At 46.2% G+C, this 19767-nt stretch overlaps 2 protein-coding genes across 12 annotated transcripts in view; one reads left to right on the top strand and one right to left on the bottom strand.

Annotated features, from left to right (window-relative positions):
- The window catches only part of cast (calpastatin), a 194597-nt gene extending 190955 nt beyond the window's left edge, over positions 1-3642 (bottom strand). For 3 of the 9 annotated variants that reach the window (XM_069891939.1, XM_069891974.1, XM_069891964.1), the window contains exon 1: positions 3287-3640. In XM_069891939.1, coding sequence (XP_069748040.1) covers positions 3287-3328 — 42 coding nt within the window. In that variant the 5' untranslated portion in view covers positions 3329-3640. Of the gene's footprint in view, positions 1-3286 lie in introns of all 9 variants that reach the window. The other 6 variants (XM_069891956.1, XM_069891995.1, XM_069891947.1 and 3 more) reach the window with 4 other exon arrangements.
- The window catches only part of pcsk1 (proprotein convertase subtilisin/kexin type 1), a 220175-nt gene continuing 203097 nt past the window's right edge, over positions 2690-19767 (top strand). Inside the window, exons 1-2 of one of the 3 annotated variants that reach the window (XM_069892155.1) lie at positions 2690-3233; positions 4443-4540. In XM_069892155.1, coding sequence (XP_069748256.1) covers positions 4535-4540 — 6 coding nt within the window. In that variant the 5' untranslated portion in view covers positions 2690-3233; positions 4443-4534. The other 2 variants (XM_069892147.1, XM_069892163.1) reach the window with 2 other exon arrangements.

Genomic DNA, 19767 nt, shown 5'->3' with positions numbered 1-19767 from the left:
AGCGGGTCAAACGGTGGGAGAAAAGAAATCGTCCCATGCAGCTCGTAAGCATGTTCTCCTCGGGTCTGCATGGGTTTATCTTGGGGAGTCAAGTTTCCTCCCACCGTTCGAAATGTTAACAGGGGTGTTGGTTAATTGGGTGTAAAATGGAAGGTACAGTCTCATGGGCCGAAATGGCCTGTTACAGCTCTGTATGTCTAAATTTAATTTAACATTACAGGCCAGAACCCTTCTGGACTAAGAGAGTGGAGGAGAGAAACCTCGTATATAAGGTCAGGGCAGAAGAGGCAGAACCAGAGTCAGTGAGGAATTTTGTGGACCAGGAAGAGGTGAAAGATGACAAACAGGGGCAGTTGATTGGCAGTTGCCAGATAGAGGGAAAGAGAAGGAACAGAAGAAAAATGTAATATTATGTTTAGCTCATGATAGCTTTGTTGTTCTCTCGCCACCGATTCTGTCTAATCTGTTGAATATTTTCAGAATTTTTTGATTTATTTTGGAGTATCAGCATTTATTTTTTGTTTTCTCAGATATACTAACAAAATAAGCCTTCTGCTTTGAGAGAATAATCCTTGGTCATGGAAAGTTGAATTTCTGAAACATAAACCCTAATGTTAAAAGTAACTCATATTGTGGAAGTTTTTAAAAATAATGTAACCATTAAAGGACTCTATACTTGTTTTCAGAATGTTATAGAGTTGTGAACAGTGCAGATGAGGGGAAAGGCTAAATCTCCAATGGCATTTGCAAACAGAAATGCCAACTCAACAATAATGAATTCAAAACTCTTTAGTGCATTAAAATTCTTTGAATCATTTTCTATTTACCACAAGCTCTGATGGAATTTCTCATGAGTATTCTAAAATATGGAAAAGAAAAAGACGAGAGGTGGGCAAGGATTCATAACAATTACTTCTTGATAACACATTTAGGACCCCAAGCAGTTATATAACAGGAACTGAAACCAACTGAAATGAAGCAAAGATGCACAAGTGGCTCAACTCTCTCTCTCCCCAAAAAACTCTTCGCCGCCCCCCCAATTTCTCCATTTCTTTTATCAGGCAACTAAAAGCCATGTCAGAAATAAAGACATTACTTTGCCAGCAGAGGCTGGGGAAAATAACAGGATCAGTTTTATACAGTATTGGCCAAATGTCACACGTACACACTATCTGTACACTTCAACAGGGTTTTCAAGATTACCAAAGGCAACTAGATGAGTTGTCTTAAATAACTGTAGTTATTTAAACAGAATAACAGAGTACACTTGGGGGAAAAAAATTTTGACAAACAGCCCTTAATTAACAATACACAGGAATTCTAGCCTACATTCAAATCCTAGTTTAACTTTTCAACATTTTAACTTCAGCCAACTCTCACCAAAAACATAGCTTCAATACATCACCTAAAGACTTCAAGATAGGTTATGGTTGCAAACAATATATATAAAAAAAGTAAAATTGAGAACCATGTTAGATTTATTCTTGAAAGTGGAATAAGCATCTGATCACATTTTGAAAGCGCACTCCCAACTACAATCAACAAATACATCATTTGGATTCATCTTCCATGTATTTCAGCTCAGATCTCCCATGTATAACAAAAAAAACTTAAAACAGTAAACAGTGAAGATTTCAATTTTGCTCAGCTTTTACATTGAAACAGTAATGTTATATATGAAGATTGGATTTTGAGACTGAACCTCTAATAATCCATGTAAAAACATTAAAATGCTGCAGGAACTCAGCAGGTCACTCAGCATCAGCGGGAAGTAAAGATATGTAACCAATATTTCAGGCCTGAGCCCTTATTTAAGGTATGAGCAGAAAGCAGGCAGGTGCCTGAGTAAAAAAGGCTGGAAGATAATGCAGGTGAGGGCCAAGTTGACAGTAAAGGAAAAGCCACATTTATTTCAAGAAGGAGGCTGCCTCGGAAGATCACAGGTGGAAGATTTTGTCCTGGGAGCAGATGCAATAGATGGAGGAATTGTGAGAAAGGAATACAATTCTTACAAGGTACAGGGTGCGAAGGGGTGTAATCAAGGTGGCTGTAGGATTTGACGGTTTGTAGAAGAGGTCTGTCAAGAGTTTATCTCCAGAGATGGAGACAGCGAGATCAAGAGTGTTGCCAGAGATGGACCAAGTGAATTTAAGGCCAGGATGGAAGTTGGCAGCAAAGTGGAGAAAGCTGATAAGCTCATGGGTGCATGAGGCAGCGGCAAAGTCGATGTCAATGAAGTGGAGGAAGAGTTGAGGAGGCTTGCCTGCAGGTGTGAGAGCAAGGTGGGGATTGGTGAGGAGAGAGTGGAGGGCAGAGCATTCCGGGGGAGGGCGAGATTAGAATGAGTGAGAGGAGTGGTTGACACCTCAGCAGCAGATGGGAATACAGAGATCCAGAGCGGGATGGAAAGCCAGAATGAGATTTCTGGGAGGAGGAAGTTGTAAGGCAGGAGAAGAGGTTCTATAGTTTGGGGTGGTTGAGGGGATTGGAAAACCGATGGAAGGAGAGTTCAGCATTTGCACAACCTCATCGAGGCGTGGGCAGAGAAGTCAAAGGCGAGATGTCCACTGAGGACACAACATTCTAATGATCTAATGGCAAAACGTACGACAATTGCAACTGTTACAATTCCATTGATTTTCAACTTTTGGTTCGAGTTGCCATTGCCGAGGAAATGCCTTCATTCCCAGCAGACCATTCTCAGCAACGATGCCGCCCAGAACAACTCAAAAGGGTGTGAGCCCTGGTTTGCCGACTTTGACCTGGCAACAGGGAGAAGCAGTGACGAAGGGAGGAACGAGTCCAAAACCCTCACCCTCGCGGCTCGAGGAGGGGAGGGAACGCCTTTCATCGCACCGAAAACGACCCCCTTTTTGGGATGTCATCCGTTTAGCTTCCCAGACTCAGCCACGGGGCTGGCGGGTGAAGGGCGGAAGCGCAGACTGGCAGCCCGAGTCAGGAGGGGCGGCGGCTCCGCCCAGCTCGGGGAAACCCGGCCGTGGCCCATGGAAGGGTTTCGCCGCCCAAGCCAAGCTTCTGCCTCTGCCCCACCGGACGGGCGCCGGCCACTCGGCCTCGGTTGCCTGGGAAAGAAGCGGCCCCTCGCCAGCGGGCGACAGTGGCGCGGCCGCTGCGCACTCGGGGAAGGGGGTCGCCCCAGAGCAGCGGAGAGGGGTGGCTGACTAGACCGGGAAGCGCCCGTGTGGGCTCCAACGCTCCGAGACTCCAGCGGGGTGAGAGGAGGAGGAGGAGGAGGAGGAGGGGAGGGGGCAGAGCCCACATTTACCTTCTTGGACTCTCTGGCTTTCTTCTTGTGCGGCTGCGACATGTTTCACGCTGAGGCTGCGACAAGGAATTGCTCGCACAGACACGGCCAACCCCCAGGACTGAACTGGCTCCTTTCCCTTCTCAACTTGCTGGTGGGTTTGAGTTGAGGGCGTGTCCTGTTTCACTCCCTCTGCATTCTTTCCCCTCTCTGTTCCGATACACCCAGTAACAGGTCCAACAGACTCTGCCGCATTTCACAGACGCAGCCCGGGGAACGCCCGCTTGGCCTTCGAGGCAGGCATCAAGGCGGGTTGGGCTCTCCCATGACACGCCGAGTTCGGGAGCAGGCCGGCTGTCTCGCGTGACGTTAACTTCTCCCGCCTGTCCTGTCCCGTCATCTCGGAACCGGACAGCGCTGGGGGATGGGGTGGGGGAGGAGAGGAATGTGCTGATGGGGTGGGGAGGGGGATGGGCAGGGGGGTGGGGTGGGGAGGGGGATGGGCAGGGGGGGTGGGTGGGGAGGGGGATGGGCAGGGGGATGTGGTGATGGGGAGGAGGGGGATGTGGTGATGGGGAGGAGGGGGATGTGGTGATGGGGAGGAGGGGAATGTGGTAATTGGGAGGAGGGGAATGTAGTGATGGGGTGGGGGAGGGTGGGTGTGGTGATGGGGTGGGGGAGGAGGGGAATGTGGTGATGGGGAGGAGGGGAATGTGGTGATGGGGAGGAGGGGAATGTGGTGATGGGGAGGAGGAGAATGTGGTGATGGGGAGGAGGGGAATGTGGTGATGGGGAGGAGGGGAATGTGGTGATGGGGAGGAGGGGAATGTGGTGATGGGGAGGAGGGGAATGTGGTGATGGGGAGGAGGAGAATGTGGTGATGGGGAGGAGGGGAATGTGGTGATGGGGAGGAGTGGGATGTGGTGATGGGGGGGGGGAGGACCCAGACGAAACTCATGCTCACTGGTGCTGGACGTGGGGGAATCAAACCCGGTTTTGCTGGGAGTGCATTCGCCTGCCGTACTGTGCCTCTCCTCATTTCCATCCCGAGGCCCCACCCTCCTCACCATCTTCTTTCTGTGAGTGCTCAAATATTTTGGGATATTTTTGTTAAAAGAAAATGTCTCTTACTCTGCCCTTTTAAGATTTCCCTTTTTACTTCTTTCTGCTTCTCCAGAGTTAAGGCAGACAAGAGAGGGAACACTTTGCTGGATCAGTCCAAACGTGCACTGAAGCACAATTCTGATTGTCCCTGCAATCCAACAGTTCATGGAGGTACTGGGTATGAGCTCTCCCTGTTTCTTGGATTTTATTCGAGCTTTCCAAGATTTGCAGTTATTTGACTTTCATTTAATTGCTCCCAATAGAACCTTCAACTGTCTAGGCTCCAGGGTCTGGATCCTCCCACCCACCCCCCCTCCCCACCCCACCCCACCCCACCCCACCCCATGCTCTGCCTTCATATTGACATACAATGCACTGAAAAAATGCTTCGGGTTCTCTGTGATTTAAGACAACTATTTTAACACAACATTTGCTGATTATCTGTAAATGATATCCTTGTGTTAAATAGATTTAAAGTTCTTCAGAACCACGATGGCCCCCCAAAATAGGGATTCTTCCCAGCATCCAAAAGTTAAGCCTCTAAAGTCTGTGGTGATGTTGATGCAATCAGCAAATAATGAAGGCTGAATGGGATATTTCATGTCCTGAAGGTTATCAGAGTTTTAAATGACCTCATGATTGGGATAAACTAGAAACTTGCCAGCATGTACAGATATAGTCAAGGCTAGAAATAATAAAGGGATAGGTTCAAATTTCAGTAGCAGATGAGCCAAGTCAGATGATGTTACATAAATAAATGAGTTTTCTTGATGTGGAGTCAACTATGTCAGAAGTTTGGTTTGGCCTCAGGCATTAGACAAAGAAAGGGACTTGGAAATGGACTTTGTGGTGGAGATGACAATTTTTTTACTTTTTAAAAATTTTTCAATTAAATTTGGACATACTGCTCGGTAACAGGCCATTTCAGCCGACAAGTCCGTCCCACCCAACTTACACCATTTAACCTACAACCCGTGGTACGTTTCAAATGGTGGGAGGAAACTGGAGCCCCTTGGGGAAAATCCACGCAGACACAGGAAGAATGTACAAACTCCTTACAGATGGCATGGGATTCCATCCCTGTTCCTGATTGCTGATGCTGTAGAGGCATTGTGCTAACTGCTACACCAACCATGCCGTTCCCAGAGTTCAGTGAGAAACCCAGCCAATCTGGCAGTGCCAATAGAAGGTAATGATATATTACCAATATTTTCAGCCTGAGCCCTTCCTTAAGGTACAAGCAAAGAAAAAGACAGGTGTCTGTGTTAAAGACTGGGGAAAAGGTGGGGGGGGAGGTGGAGAATGAAAGAAGGAGTGCAGTCCAAAAGTGTTAATTGGATATGATAAGAGGAAAGGTGAGAATTGATTTTGGATCTGTTTAAGGAGACAGGGAAAAAGAAAGAGAAAGAGAGAGAGAGAGAGAGCTAGAGGAAAGAAGACACGGGGAAAGATAAGGATGTTAATATCCTATAGTTGGAGGTCCTCAGATGGAATATAAGGTGTTGTTCCTCCAATTAGCAGGTGCTCTCAGTTTGGCAATACATGAGACCAGGGACAGGCATGTCAGTAAAAGAATAGGGTGGGGATTTGAAATGGGTGGCCACTGGAAGATCCACACTATTGTGGTAGACAGAGTTGAGATGATCATCAAAGTGATCTCCCAGTCTGTGCCCAGTCTCACTGATGTAGAGGAGACCACATCAATTGCACCAGATGCAATAGATGACCCCTGCAGATTGACAAGTGAAATGTTTCTTCACTTGGAAGAACTATTTGGAGCCCCTAATGGTGGTGAAGGAGGATGTGAGGGTGCAGGTGAAGCACAGGGGTAAGTGGCAAGGAGATGATTGGTGGGAGGTGAGGAGTGGACGAGAGTGTCATGGAAGGCAAAGAGAAAAGGAGAGGAGAATATGTGTCTAGTGGTGGGATCACATAGTTGGAGGCAGAAATGGCGGAGGATAATATGTTCGATGAAGAAGCCAGTGGGGTGGCTGGTGAGGACAAGGGGAATCCTGCCATTATTGCATGTGGGGGCCAGGACAGATGTGCACGTAGTGGAGGATATGTTGGTGAGAGCTAAGTTGATGGTGGTAGAGGAGAATCCATGTTGTTTGAAGAAGGAGGTCATCTCTAATGATCTAGCATGGAAGTCCTCGTCTTGGGTGCAGATGCAATGGAGACAGAGGAATTGAGGGAATAGGACAGGGTGGGAAGAGATGTAGTCTCTGGTAGCTGTGGCACTTGATGGATTTGAAGAAGTTGTTAGTCGAGAGTTTGTCTTCCGAGATGGAGACAGAGAGTGGGAAAGTGTTGTGAGAGATGGATCGTGAACTTGAAGTCAAGGTGGAAGTTGACAGCAAAATAGATAAAGTCAATGAGCTCATCAAGGTGCATGAGGCAGCACCAAAGTGGTCATCAATGAAGCAGAGGAAGAGTTGAGAGGCCTTGCTTGTGCAGGCTTGTAGCATGGATTGCTCCACATAGCTAACAAAAAAGCCAGGCATATCTGGGGCTCATGCGTGTACCCATGGCCACCCTTTTGACTCGGAGAAAGTGGGATGAGTCAAAGAAGAAATTATTGTAGGTGAGGACGAATTCGCCAGCCGGAAGATGATGGTGGGGAGTGTTTGGGTCTGTTGTCGGTATTGGGAATGGAGGTGTATGGTGATTGAATGTCCACGGTAAAGATGAGGTGATCGAGTTCAGGGAACTGGAAGTTGTTGTAGTGACAGAAGGCATGTAAAGTATCATAGTTGGGGAGGAACAGGACCAAGCAGGACTAAACAGAGTCGAAGTAAGCGGATACCAGTTTGTGGGGGAGGAGCACGGGTAAACAATAGGTCTGCTGGGACAAATGGGTTTGTGAATCTTGGGTAGGAGGTGGAACCAGGCAGTGTGGGGTTGGGAAACAATGAGATTGGAGACCATGCTAGAGAGATAACTGGAAGCGATGAGCTCAGAGATAGTGTATGAGTTTTTGTGGGTTTTTTGGAGGAGTAAGTAAGAGGGGATGTCTGAGAGTTGTCATCTGGCTTTGGGCAGATAGACATCAGTGCTGTAGACCACAACATTGTCACCCTTGTCTTTGATCGTGAAGTTGGGATTAATGCAGAGATAGTGGAGGTAATGGTGAGAGTGGAATGAGTGAGGGGTGGCAAGTGAGGTATGGAGCTGTGGTGGCATGAGATCAACTGGTATCACCGCATGGAAGCGAGGATGGTCTGTAGGATATGGCGAGAGAAACAAAGGGAGCAGGAGTCAAAGCAGCATTGGTTCCTGAGGTCCTGATGGAGGCCAAACTGGGATAACTGGAGCTGGAATCCATGGGGCACAGGTGGTGTCAGAGACAAGTATCCATGAAGGACACATGCCTGTGGAAGCAAGTCTGGGTGAGTATGTGGTCATAAAATTGAGAGCAGGAGAGAGTGGAGATGCAAAGCAGTGAGAGAGACTGTCATAGACTCCCTTCAAAAGCAAAGGGTAAGGCATCTCTCAAGGAGATTTAGCTGTGGACAACTGAATGGAGTGAAGCACAAAAGTCTAAATGCTGTGATTGAAGTCAAAGCACAGAAATGCTGGAGGAACTCAGCCAGTCTTGCAGAGTCCATAGGAGGTAAAGATATATTACCAGGGGTACAGTGCTGCGGAACACCTCTCTGGCACCTCATGGCCTGTTTATGGCGGCAGTGCAATGTGCGATCAATGGCCGTCTTCGTTACCCATTATTCCCCATGCAGGTGGAACCACTCTGTCAGAACCAGGGAAATGCACATGCCTGTCGTGCCCCCCACCCCCACTGCTGAGTGCTATTCTCTATTCTGGACATAGCTGTTTCGTCCACAACTGGTCATCCTACTTCATAGTCCTACAGTTTCCTGTCCATTGTACAATGCCGTTTGGCACCAAAGCCAGGCCTCATGAGTCCCCTTTGTCACCATTTTTGGTGAGCTCCAGCACCTAAAAAATTTGCACTACACCCTTGTATATTACAGATGTTTCAGGCTTGTGCCTTTCTTCAAGGTATGAGCAATAAAAAGACACGCATCTGTGTTAAAGCCTGGGGGAAAAAGGGTGGGAGTATAGGAGGGGGAAGTTTACAGATCAACATGTCATCGTCGTGGCTATCCCTCGTAGTCAAGAATAATGGCCTTCGTTCCGTTGATCCACAGAGCAATGATGTCTCTGCATATATTTCTTTAACGTGTACTTGATGTTGCACTCCAAGAAGCACACAATACTTCACAAATCAACCAATTCCAATGGCATGGAAACCACAACGATTGGATCTGATGGATGTGTTGCAGCCTTCGTCCGCCTTTACAGCTGTTCAGTTCAGAGTAACTTTGTCCGCCTGTTCCACCATTGAGGACTTGGTTGGATTGTTCTTTGTCAGGGACCTCACCCTCGACCTTACTACCTACCAGGATCATAGCTCCAGATGGCATCACTCTTGGAATCTCAGGACCATACAAGCTTCACCACGACAAGGTGACAATCCACGGACAAGTGATTGCATATGATAAGAAGACTGGAGAAATTAAATTTTAAATTAGACATCCAGCACTGTAACAGGCCATTTTGGCCAGAGGAGTCTGTGCTGCCAAATTACACCGCATTAATCCACACCCCTGTATGTTTTGAATGGTAGGAGGAAACCCACTTAGACACAGGGAGAATGTACAAACTCCTTACAGACAGCGTGGGACTCAAACCCCAGTCCGGTCTTGATTGCTGGTGTGGTAAAGGAGTTGTGCTAACTATGCCTCCCTATAAAAGGTGAAAATTCATTTTGATTCTGTGAAAGGAAACAGAGGGAAAACGGGAGTGAGAGAGGAAAGGAGACATGGGGAGAGGAGGGGAGGTTCTAACGGAAACTAGAGAAGTCAATGTTAATGCCATCGGGTTGCCCAGGTGGGATATGAAGTGTTGTTCCTCCAATTAGCAGGAGGTCTCAGTCTGCCAGTGAAAGAGACCATGGACAGACATATCTCCTATTGAAATGGGTGGCTACTGGGAGATCTATTGCGGCAGACAGAGCTGAGGTATTCAACAAAGCCATCTCCTAGTCTGCGTCCAGTCTCTCCGACGTAGAGGAGACCACAGTGGGAGCACTTGATGCAGTAGATGGCCCTTGCAGATTCACAAGTGAAGTATTCATTTACTTAGAAGGACTGTTTGGGGCCCTGAATGGTGGTGAGGGCAAGGTGTGGGCATCAAAAATGTACCATCTCTTGATATTCAACACTCCTGAAAAAGGGCCCAGGACCAAACAACAACTGCTTTTTGCTCTCCATGAGTAATGCATGATTTGCTGAGTTACTTTGTGCCCTCCACTACTGCATTCTTGGCTCATTTCACCAAGTAAATTTTGAATCCACTGAACTAGTTCCCGTTGACTTCCATGTGATTTAGCCCTAACCTCTCAAGAGCACATCAAAGGCCCTGCTAAAGTCCGGGTGTACAATGTCCATTGCCCTGTTTCATCAATCAGATTCAGATTTCAGATTTATTATCAGAGTACATACATGACATCACATACAACCCTGAGTTTCTTTTTCCTGCAGGTGCAGAAGAGTTATGACTAATTCAAACTAGTGCAAAATTCTAGTACAAAGCAAAAACTGTACACAGCATAAACCTGTAAACAAATAAAGAAATGTAAACAGAAAACAAATGTAAACAAACTGCAATACAGAGAATAAAAAAGAAAATCAAAAAAAGTGCACATGTAAGAGTCCTTAAATGAGTCCCTGATTAAATTTGTTGTTGAGGAGTAGCAGCTGTTCTTGAACTTGGTGGCGTGAATCTTGCGGCACCTATACCAGTTCCCTGATGGCAGCAGTGAGAACAGAGCATGTGCTAGGTGGCGAGGATCTTTGATGATTGGTACTGCTCTCTGATAGCAGTGATCCCTGCAGAGGTTCTTGATAGTGGGGATGGTTTTGCCTGTGATGTCCTTGGCTGCGTCCACTACCTTTTGGAGGGCTTTACACTCAAGTGTCCTCATACCACTCCGTGATGCAGCCGGTCAGCTCATTTTCCACCACACAGCTGTAGAAATTTGCATGGGTTTATGATGTCATACCAAACCCCTGAGGAAGTAGAGACACTGATGTGCTTTCAACATGATGCCATTAGTGTGTTGGCTCCAAGATAGTAACTCCACAGAACTGAAATTTGCTCAACCTCTCCACCTCTGATCCCCCAATGATCACTGGATTATATACCTCTGGCTTTCCCTTCCTGAAGTCAAAAATCAGCAAAGTATTCTTCTAAAGTTCAAAGTCCAATTATTGTTAAGCAGATATACATTCAAGTCAGTTTAACCATTACTCTTTGGAAGCATCAATATTAAATGAGAATCACTTTAATATTTGGAAGATGTTTTTTTGCAATTGCAACAGAAGTGTAACAAATGGATTGATGGAAAGATAAAATAATTGACGATATGAATATCTAGTATTGCTCTAGCTAATTTAGAACATATAATATTTCATAAAGTTAAAAATAATTATGAACATTAAAATTCAGACGTAAAAGATTAAATGCTGGAAAAACTCATCAGATCTGGTAGCAACCTTGGAGAGAGGAACAGCTATCATTTTGGTTCTCGCACACTTCATGATCTGGGCCTTGATGAAGGGTCTCAGACCTGAAGATTGACCATTGTACTTTCCATAATCGCTGTCTGATCTGCTGAACTTTTCTGGCATATTCAGTTTTTATTTAATACTATGAGCGTTTCACTGAGCATGGTGTCAAGGAGGACTGGCTAAAATGGAGTCGCTGGGAATCAGGAGCACAGAAGAAGATGATTACTATGGTTGAAGTCCAATCTCTGTTGAAGTTCCTTATATTCGTGTCTGAAGACCAACCATCTTCATCAATGATCCTACTTCAATTGTGAGATCAAAATTAGAGATGTTCTCTAATAATTGCACAATATTCAGCAGCATTCACAACTCCTCAGATAATAAAGCAATCCACAACCAAATTCAGCAAAATTGAGACCATATCCTCAGATAATGAAGCAGAATACGACCAAATGTAGCAGCATCTGAACAATGTCCTCAGATATCGAAGCACTCTGCAACCAGGTCTTGAGCAGATAGCCATACAGCATGGGTGCTTCTGCCCAACTTGCCCATGATGACCTACATGTCCCTCGCACTCTAATCCCACTTGCCTGTGTTTGGCTCATATTCCATTTAACCTAACTTATCCATGTATCCATGTGTCTTGGGTAAACTTATACCTCTCATTTTGTTCATTTTAGATTGGTCACAGTGTTTTAGCTACCGAAAGAAAATAGACACACACACCGAGAGCAGTTCAGTTTATATAAATGTTTATTACTAATTCAAAAGCTGATTTCACACTACAATATGCAAGCCCTTCCCAACTATACTTATCAACGCTTGGACTGGTCCCAACTGCCGAAGCGAGGCAACAACTGCACACTTGTAGTAGGTTGTCAGGGCGCTGGTAGCAGCTTCTCCACCTCCCCCGACCGGGACGTTGCTCGGACTCTGGCTGTTCTTCCTTCTTGACAAGGGGTGTTCCCACCCCTCGGAGAGTCTAAACTTCAGCAGCAGGACCACAGACTTTTATACCCCAAAAACAATTAATCATGCACCCACTCCCTCTAACATTTGTCAGTCAAAATCAAAGCTGAGCATACTATTCTACAATTTAGAAGATTAATTATTATGGAGCAGGATGCTATGATATCCTGGTTTATCTCGTAGATACAAGGACTCATTAAAACTTCTTGAGCAAGACAGGTTGTGACCAATACGTCAATTTCAGAGTGTCGTATTTGACAACTGCTTTCCCTGGGCCTCACGGTGGAATTCCATTTCAAAGTGTATCTTCAGATAAGTCCCCATGGCTGAGTTTAATTACATCTGCTAGTTCTGAAAGTAAGGTGACCTGCGTGTGGACCCAGTGTCGTCAGTTCCACATAAGCAAAAAGCATCTGAGTACATGGTTTTAATCCTCCATTACATTCCACCCCTTGGTCACAATCTGTCATTTGCGAGGCCTAACCAGTATTTGAGTACAGAGGGAGCGAAAAAAGAGAAATCAAAACAACAATTACAAAGATAAGCAATGACGCGAGCAACCAACGGAGGATATTGTGGCCCACTCCCCCAAATGTAGCAGTTAGCCATGAGAAAGGATTCCAACCAAGGCTCAAATTATCCTTGTTGGCCACAATACCCAGATACTGGAGCTCACGAACAGATTTTGAAACATGCTGAACAATAACATATTTATATAAGCTGCACTTGAGGCTGGTGACCGAGGACTTCCTTGGTGTAATGCATCGGACCGTGTTTCCCACTGGGAACTCCCTTGGAACGTCCTCGACATTACAAATCCAATTGCTGGCATCAAAGCAGCTGTTAAGCCAGATCACCAGGAGTGTAAAATGGAGAACCTGGAACAAAGAAGCCTGACACATGTCACTCACGATACCATAAGCGTTCAGTGTTTAAACAGACTAAATCATCCTGTCCCTCAATAGCTACCCACCGAGTGTTACCCTGGGCAGGTGTCACTATTTCCCCTTTTACAGGAGGGCCACTACCTGGTGGTGCCACCCATACTTTTTGTCCAACATTCTCTAGTTCGGGGATGGGGGGCATTGACTGTTATTCCTCTGGAATAGGCTGTAATTCAGGAGCGTGAAGAAGTCGGTGGAAAGGTGTACCTCCTTTTAAAGGGCGATGATTCAAATTGTCGACTGCCTGCTGCAGCACATGGCACCATCCCTTCTGGGTCCCCAGTGATGTTAACAAATGAATTTGTTCCTTCAGTAAGCCGTTCATTTGTTCAACTAACCCGGCAGCCTGCGGGTAATAAGGAATATGGTGGACCCATAAAATACCGTTGTCATTTGCCCAATCACAGATTGCTTTCCCGGAGAAGTGCGAGCCATTATCAGAGTGAATCTCCTCTGGAACATCATAACGATAAATCAAATGGTTTTGTCCTTGGATAGTGCTAGCTTGGTCAGCCGTCTTGGTGGGAAAAGTAAAAACCAGGCCCGAAAAGGTGTCAACCATTACTAGGACGTAATATTTACCCATGCAGTCTAGCATGGGGCCTATGTAATCAATTTGCCAGACCGCAGCTGAGTGAGCACCCCGTTTTATTCGGCCATGCGGACCAGGTGGAACGGTATGGAACTTCACAAGCTGACATTCTGGGCATGTACATATGACCATGCGGACATCATCCTTATGGATGGATAAAGCATGTGTACGGGACCACATAGCTGATCCCTTCTCCCCCAAATGACCACTCTGTTCATGTGCCCATCGAGCCAGGGGGACGGTATCAGCACAGCTGATAGTGGCAAGCTGATCTGCTACTGCATTATGTTGAGCCATGTTAGTCGCCATATTGGTATGGGCATCAACGTGATAAACGGTTATCTCACGATGGTGGGAAGCATCCCACAACAGCTGCCACAACTCTTTGCCCCATACTGGGCGGTCATGTATCATCCAGTTGTTCTTTTGCAAATCAGGCATCCATACCACAAGTCCATTAGCCAAAGCCCAGGAATCAGTAAACAGGCGAAGAGGGTGATCATGGGGATCTAGTGGTAAAGTGACTGCCTTCAACTCAGCATACTGACTGGAGCCACCATCCCCCTCCTCCGATAACTGAGTTCCTGACCTAGGATGGTAAGCCACCTGTTCGTGTATGCGGCCCACCCCTTCAGGCCCTCTGGTCGCACGACTCTGAATATACCACTTCCATTTAACAATAGAAGACTGCTGAGCCCGCCGGATCTTTAGATTAGCATCATTAGCCAGGACCCAATTCATTATAGGAAGTGCAGGTCGCAATTGAACATCTGCATCACCTGTCATTCTTTCAGTCTCTAGCAGGGCCCAGTAACAGGCTAGTAACTGTTGTTCAAAAACAGAATAACGAGTGGCAGCCTCAGGCATGGTACGTGACGAGAATCCTAGTGGGACTCGGCGACCCTCTTGTTTCTGCCAGAGGCTCCAGGAGGCCACATCATCAATATAATGGTGAATTGAGAGGGAAGGCGATACTGGAAGGTGGGTGAAGGTATACTGGCGCCCCTTCCAGGTAAAGGCGAACTGATCCTGTGAGTCCTCAGCTATAAGAATACTGAAGAAGGCCTTAGCGAGATCAATGACAGCATACCATGTTCCTGAGTTCCCAGTAGCAATGTTTTCAATAAGAGTGACAATGTCCGGAACTGCTGAAGCAAGTGGTGGGGCATGTTTGTTCAAAAAACGATAATCAACTGTCATTCTCCAGGAGCCGTCCAGCTTCTGGACCGGCCAAACAGGGCTATTGAAGGGCGACGTTGCAGGCCTCACTACCCCTTCTTCTTTCAAAGCATCAATGGTGGCGGTAATCTCCTCCTGCCCTCCAGGGAGGCGATATTGCGGAATGCATACAGGTTTTGAGGGGGGTGGCACCACCACGGGATCCCACTTGGCCTGACCCACCACTAATCTTTTTGTAATAGTCCGAATTCCGAATGCAAACCCCCCTTGGCTAGTATTAAGGGCTGTACCGGCCAACATATTAATACCCAGAATACACTCGTCAGTGGCAGCTACCAACGCATGTAACCATATGGGGGAAGGGCCATCACCCACCGTGGCACGGACTTTTATTTCCTTTGCCAGGGTGATTGCCCCTCCCATTCCTTCTATTCGAAATGTGGGTCCGTTCCAGAGGTCGGGGTTACCAGGAATCACCGAGTGCTCTGCACCGGTGTCAACCAAAGCCAAGTATTGGCGATCATTACCCCCACCCCAGTGAATTGTTAATGGTATGTAGGGCCGCGGATCCCCGTGTGTGCGCCGTGTCTCGATGGAATAGACACGCGAATCCTGCCCACACCTTCAGGCTTCAGAAGGGTTCGGGGGTTTCCAGGACCACATGCTATTGTTATCCTTAAGAGCCTGTTTAACCCATTGTTGTACCTCATCACGGGTAACTGGGGCAGGAGAAGCTGACTCGATAGAAGCAGCAGTGGGAGCAGAAGGCACAGCTGGGCCGGGAGGACCCAGCATCTGGGGATGATGTTCCCCTGCCTTCCTCTTATAAAGGGCATACAAGACTGCAGTAGGTTTCCCATCAATATCACTTTTAGGTACGCCTAACTTTAACAAAGTTAGAAAAAGCTCTTTTCTGGTCAGTCCATTATTAACAGCAGCCCCTCTCCTTTCATCCTGTCTGTCTGCTTTAACCTGGGTTGTACGTGAGTGGATTTTACCTCCCAACTCCAGTTCTTGGAGTCCAGATAGGGCGTGCACCGCCTCAGATACGAGGTGCCCAATTAGCGGACTAGTTACAGACAGGACCAGTCCCCGTATAGTAGGTTGGGCTGAACGAACCAATCGTGTATGCATTCCAGCTGTGAATAATTCTTCATCAGGGCTCCCCCCATGCATCCACAGCCTCAGGCGCCCCGCATACAAAGCAGAGGCCACGGCCTGTTGGCGAATCACTGCTATACCCTCCTCTGGTGTGCCCCAATGGTTCTGCAAATGCAGATCCCAATCTACTGGTGACGGATACACCCGTAACAGGGCTTCTCCTAGAGTAGCAAGTAAATAGTCTACATCTCTCCTTCTGCCACGTAATTCAGCAGTGACTCGAATATCAGTAGTTAATGATCCTAACCCCAACAATTCCTCAGGGGTCAGATATATGCTACCTCCCCCTTGCTCCCAAACCCGCAGAAGCCAGGCCGCCAAAGTTTCTCCTGTCTTTTGCCTAAAACGATCTCCAATGGCGGCCAGCTCTTTTATAGTAAAGTCACGTATTGTTGTTGACTGCTCCCGACCCCTGTTACCACTCTGGCACATGGGAGGCTGCTGAGACCATCCCGTTGAGGGGGGAGCCCACCTAGCATAAGCAGGGGTTTGGGAGCCTTCCCCTGGGTCCGCTTGGGAGATCGGAGCACCGGTCCCTTCAGTTTCTACACTTACATCATCCCCCCTCTCGCCTTCATCTGCTTGGACAGTCCGCTGCCTTACGGGGCGGGCTTGAACAGTGGAGGGAGAGGGGAGTATGCCAGGCACATGCCGGGGGGTATCTGCATTATTACCATTATCATCATACCAGATATTCCCGTCCCAATCATCAATTACATCAGGATCATTGCCATTCCTTATCATGGCACGAATACGGTGTGGATTAGGTTCTACCCCTTGCTTTTCCTTATTCGCACAGAGCTGTTGCCGGAGTTTAATATTACGGCAAATTGTTTGAACATGCTTATCCTCCCATTCTTTGGCTCGATCCTGACTGGTGCTAACAATTTCGCTCATCATCGAGCAGCGCTGTCGCAGAGTCTCTACTTCCTCCTCTAGTTGTTTTCTCTTATGTTCAGACTTTACCTGCTGCTGAACTAATTCAACTTCACGCTGAACGGAGTGGCGTAAGGCTGTGGCCAGCAGCCAAAAACCGTCTGTCAGCGTCCCCCGTTTTTTTGGAAATTTACTTTCTCGGAGGAGAGTGGCAACCCGCTCTCCCAGAGGCACACTTAAGGGTTCTAACCTTTCATCCCAACTGATGGGTGGTCCCAACAAAGACAGGGTATTAGCCAGCATGCCAAACCCATCATCTTTGGAAGTCCATCCCGGAATCAAAAACTGCTCAGGGCTCACCTCTTTCTTTCGGCGAAACATCTTGAGACCAACCCTGCTCGCAGCGCCAATTGTCTTGGGTAAACTTATACCTCTCATTTTGTTCATTTTAGATTGGTCACAGTGTTTTAGCTACCGAAAGAAAATAGACACACACACCGAGAGCAGTTCAGTTTATATAAATGTTTATTACTAATTCAAAAGCTGATTTCACACTACAATATGCAAGCCCTTCCCAACTATACTTATCAACGCTTGGACTGGTCCCAACTGCCGAAGCGAGGCAACAACTGCACACTTGTAGTAGGTTGTCAGGGCGCTGGTAGCAGCTTCTCCACCTCCCCCGACCGGGACGTTGCTCGGACTCTGGCTGTTCTTCCTTCTTGACAAGGGGTGTTCCCACCCCTCGGAGAGTCTAAACTTCAGCAGCAGGACCACAGACTTTTATACCCCAAAAACAATTAATCATGCACCCACTCCCTCTAACATTTGTCAGTCAAAATCAAAGCTGAGCATACTATTCTACAATTTAGAAGATTAATTATTATGGAGCAGGATGCTATGATATCCTGGTTTATCTCGTAGATACAAGGACTCATTAAAACTTCTTGAGCAAGACAGGTTGTGACCAATACGTCAATTTCAGAGTGTCGTATTTGACAACTGCTTTCCCTGGGCCTCACGGTGGAATTCCATTTCAAAGTGTATCTTCAGATAAGTCCCCATGGCTGAGTTTAATTACATCTGCTAGTTCTGAAAGTAAGGTGACCTGCGTGTGGACCCAGTGTCGTCAGTTCCACATAAGCAAAAAGCATCTGAGTACATGGTTTTAATCCTCCATTACACCATGAAAATTATTTTTAATCTTTGCAATAGTATCTTCCTCTGGCAACCTTTTCCATATGATCACCTTTGTCTGTGTATATATTAAAAAAATCACCTCTCAGTCTGATTTAGTCTACCTCCTAAGATCACCCCTCACCCTCCTGTGCTCCTTAGCCTGTTCAACCTCGCCCCTCCCCACCCAACCACTCAGTGACATGCTTAACCCTGGCAGCCAAGAAGCGACACACGATCCAGGCTTCTCCTCTGCAGCTACAGAGCATCCTACCCATCTCCCTGAAACCTGTCTGTTCCTTCACTATCACTATCGCCCTGCCCACACCCATCCTTACCTTCTGAGCCTCAGAACCAGCCAGAGTGCCACTGGCCTGATGGTTGCTGCTAGCTCCTGAAAGGTCCCCTATTAGTGAGGGGTGTGGCCACAGGAGAACCCTGATTACTCCCCTTGATCCTCCAGGTGGTCACCCATCTAACTGCTGGCTGCCCCATAGAAGTGATCACCTCAATGAAAGACACACTCAAAATCCTAGAGGATCCCAATTTGCAGCTCTAGTTCCTTGACCCTTGATGAGTGGCAAGTACTATTTACACAACAAAAGAGCCAGGCAATGATGATATCCAAGAAGAGAAAATGCAGCCATCACTACTTCCAATATCATGTTACCATTGAGCAAAAACTGAACTAGGGGAGGCATATCTCCAATGGCTACAAGAACATGTCAGAAGCCTGTCCACTATTGACAAGTCAGGAATACTCTCCACTTGTTTGAATGAGTGCAACTTCAACCACACTCAAGAAGCTTGACATTATACAGGACAAAGCAGTCCATTGAATAGACAGCCCATTCACACCCATTTACTCACTTCACAATTGATGCTCAGTAGCAGAAGTTTGTACTGTCTAATATGATGAACTGCAGCAACTCACCAAGACTCCGAAAACCACCTCTACCAGCTAGAGCAGTGGTTTTCAAACTTTTTCTTTCTTCTTTTCTTCTGGCTATCCATCCCATAGGACAGTGGTTCCCAACCTTTTTTATACCCCACACCCCTAAAAATTTTTAATATGTTCTCGCACCCCTTAAAGTAATAATTTATTTAAGAATAAAGGTGAAGGTGACCAAAACAAATTTTTATAATCAATTTTTAATATATAAACAAAAATGAAACATAAGGAAAAGAAAAAAATTACAACAAATTAAAAGTTGCATAAACCCTACAAAATAATTATATTTTCATCCATGCATGAAATTTAAAAAAAATTAAAGAACTAATGTTCATAAGCCAATTTAAATTTAATAACTCTTTTGTTCCTGTTTATTGCTTAAGAGTTTTTCAAAATGTGGCACTTTGTTGCTGATAGGAATCCGCACGTCTACCTGTGCACCCAAGCGATTTCTAGATTTTGTCTTGATTGACAAAAGGGCACTAAATCCAGACTTGCATAAGTATGTCGTCGTGAATGGGATGAGCACGGTTAGTGCTTTTACACAAAGTCTTGGAAACATGTCCATTGGTGAACACCAATATTGTTCCAAAGTTTTGCTTTCAAACTGCATTTCAAGAACACGATTTGTGCGCAGTTCAATAAGATCTTCCTTCAGCTCTTCATCATCTGACATATTATCCAAATTGAAGGAGTATGGATTTATAATCCATTCTTCAGAAGTTTCCAGTTTTCCTCCTTCAAAATATCCATCAATTGACTTTGATAGTATTTCCAAATGACCCACAATTTCTTCACACACACTTGGAATTAGGGACTCATCGTCATCAACCATTTCTTCAAGTTATGGAAAATTTGAAAGATTCCTTCTTTTAACTTGTCGACACCAAAGATGTAACTTTTCTTTGAAAGCATTTAACTTTTCGCAACATTTCAATATGTTTATGTTTTTC

Source organism: Narcine bancroftii, chromosome 1 (genome assembly GCF_036971445.1).
Source record: "Narcine bancroftii isolate sNarBan1 chromosome 1, sNarBan1.hap1, whole genome shotgun sequence".
NCBI classification, from domain to species: Eukaryota; Metazoa; Chordata; class Chondrichthyes; order Torpediniformes; family Narcinidae; genus Narcine; species Narcine bancroftii.
The sequence above is the reverse complement of the archived record's forward strand: the minus strand, read 5'-3'. Positions and strand labels throughout refer to the sequence as shown.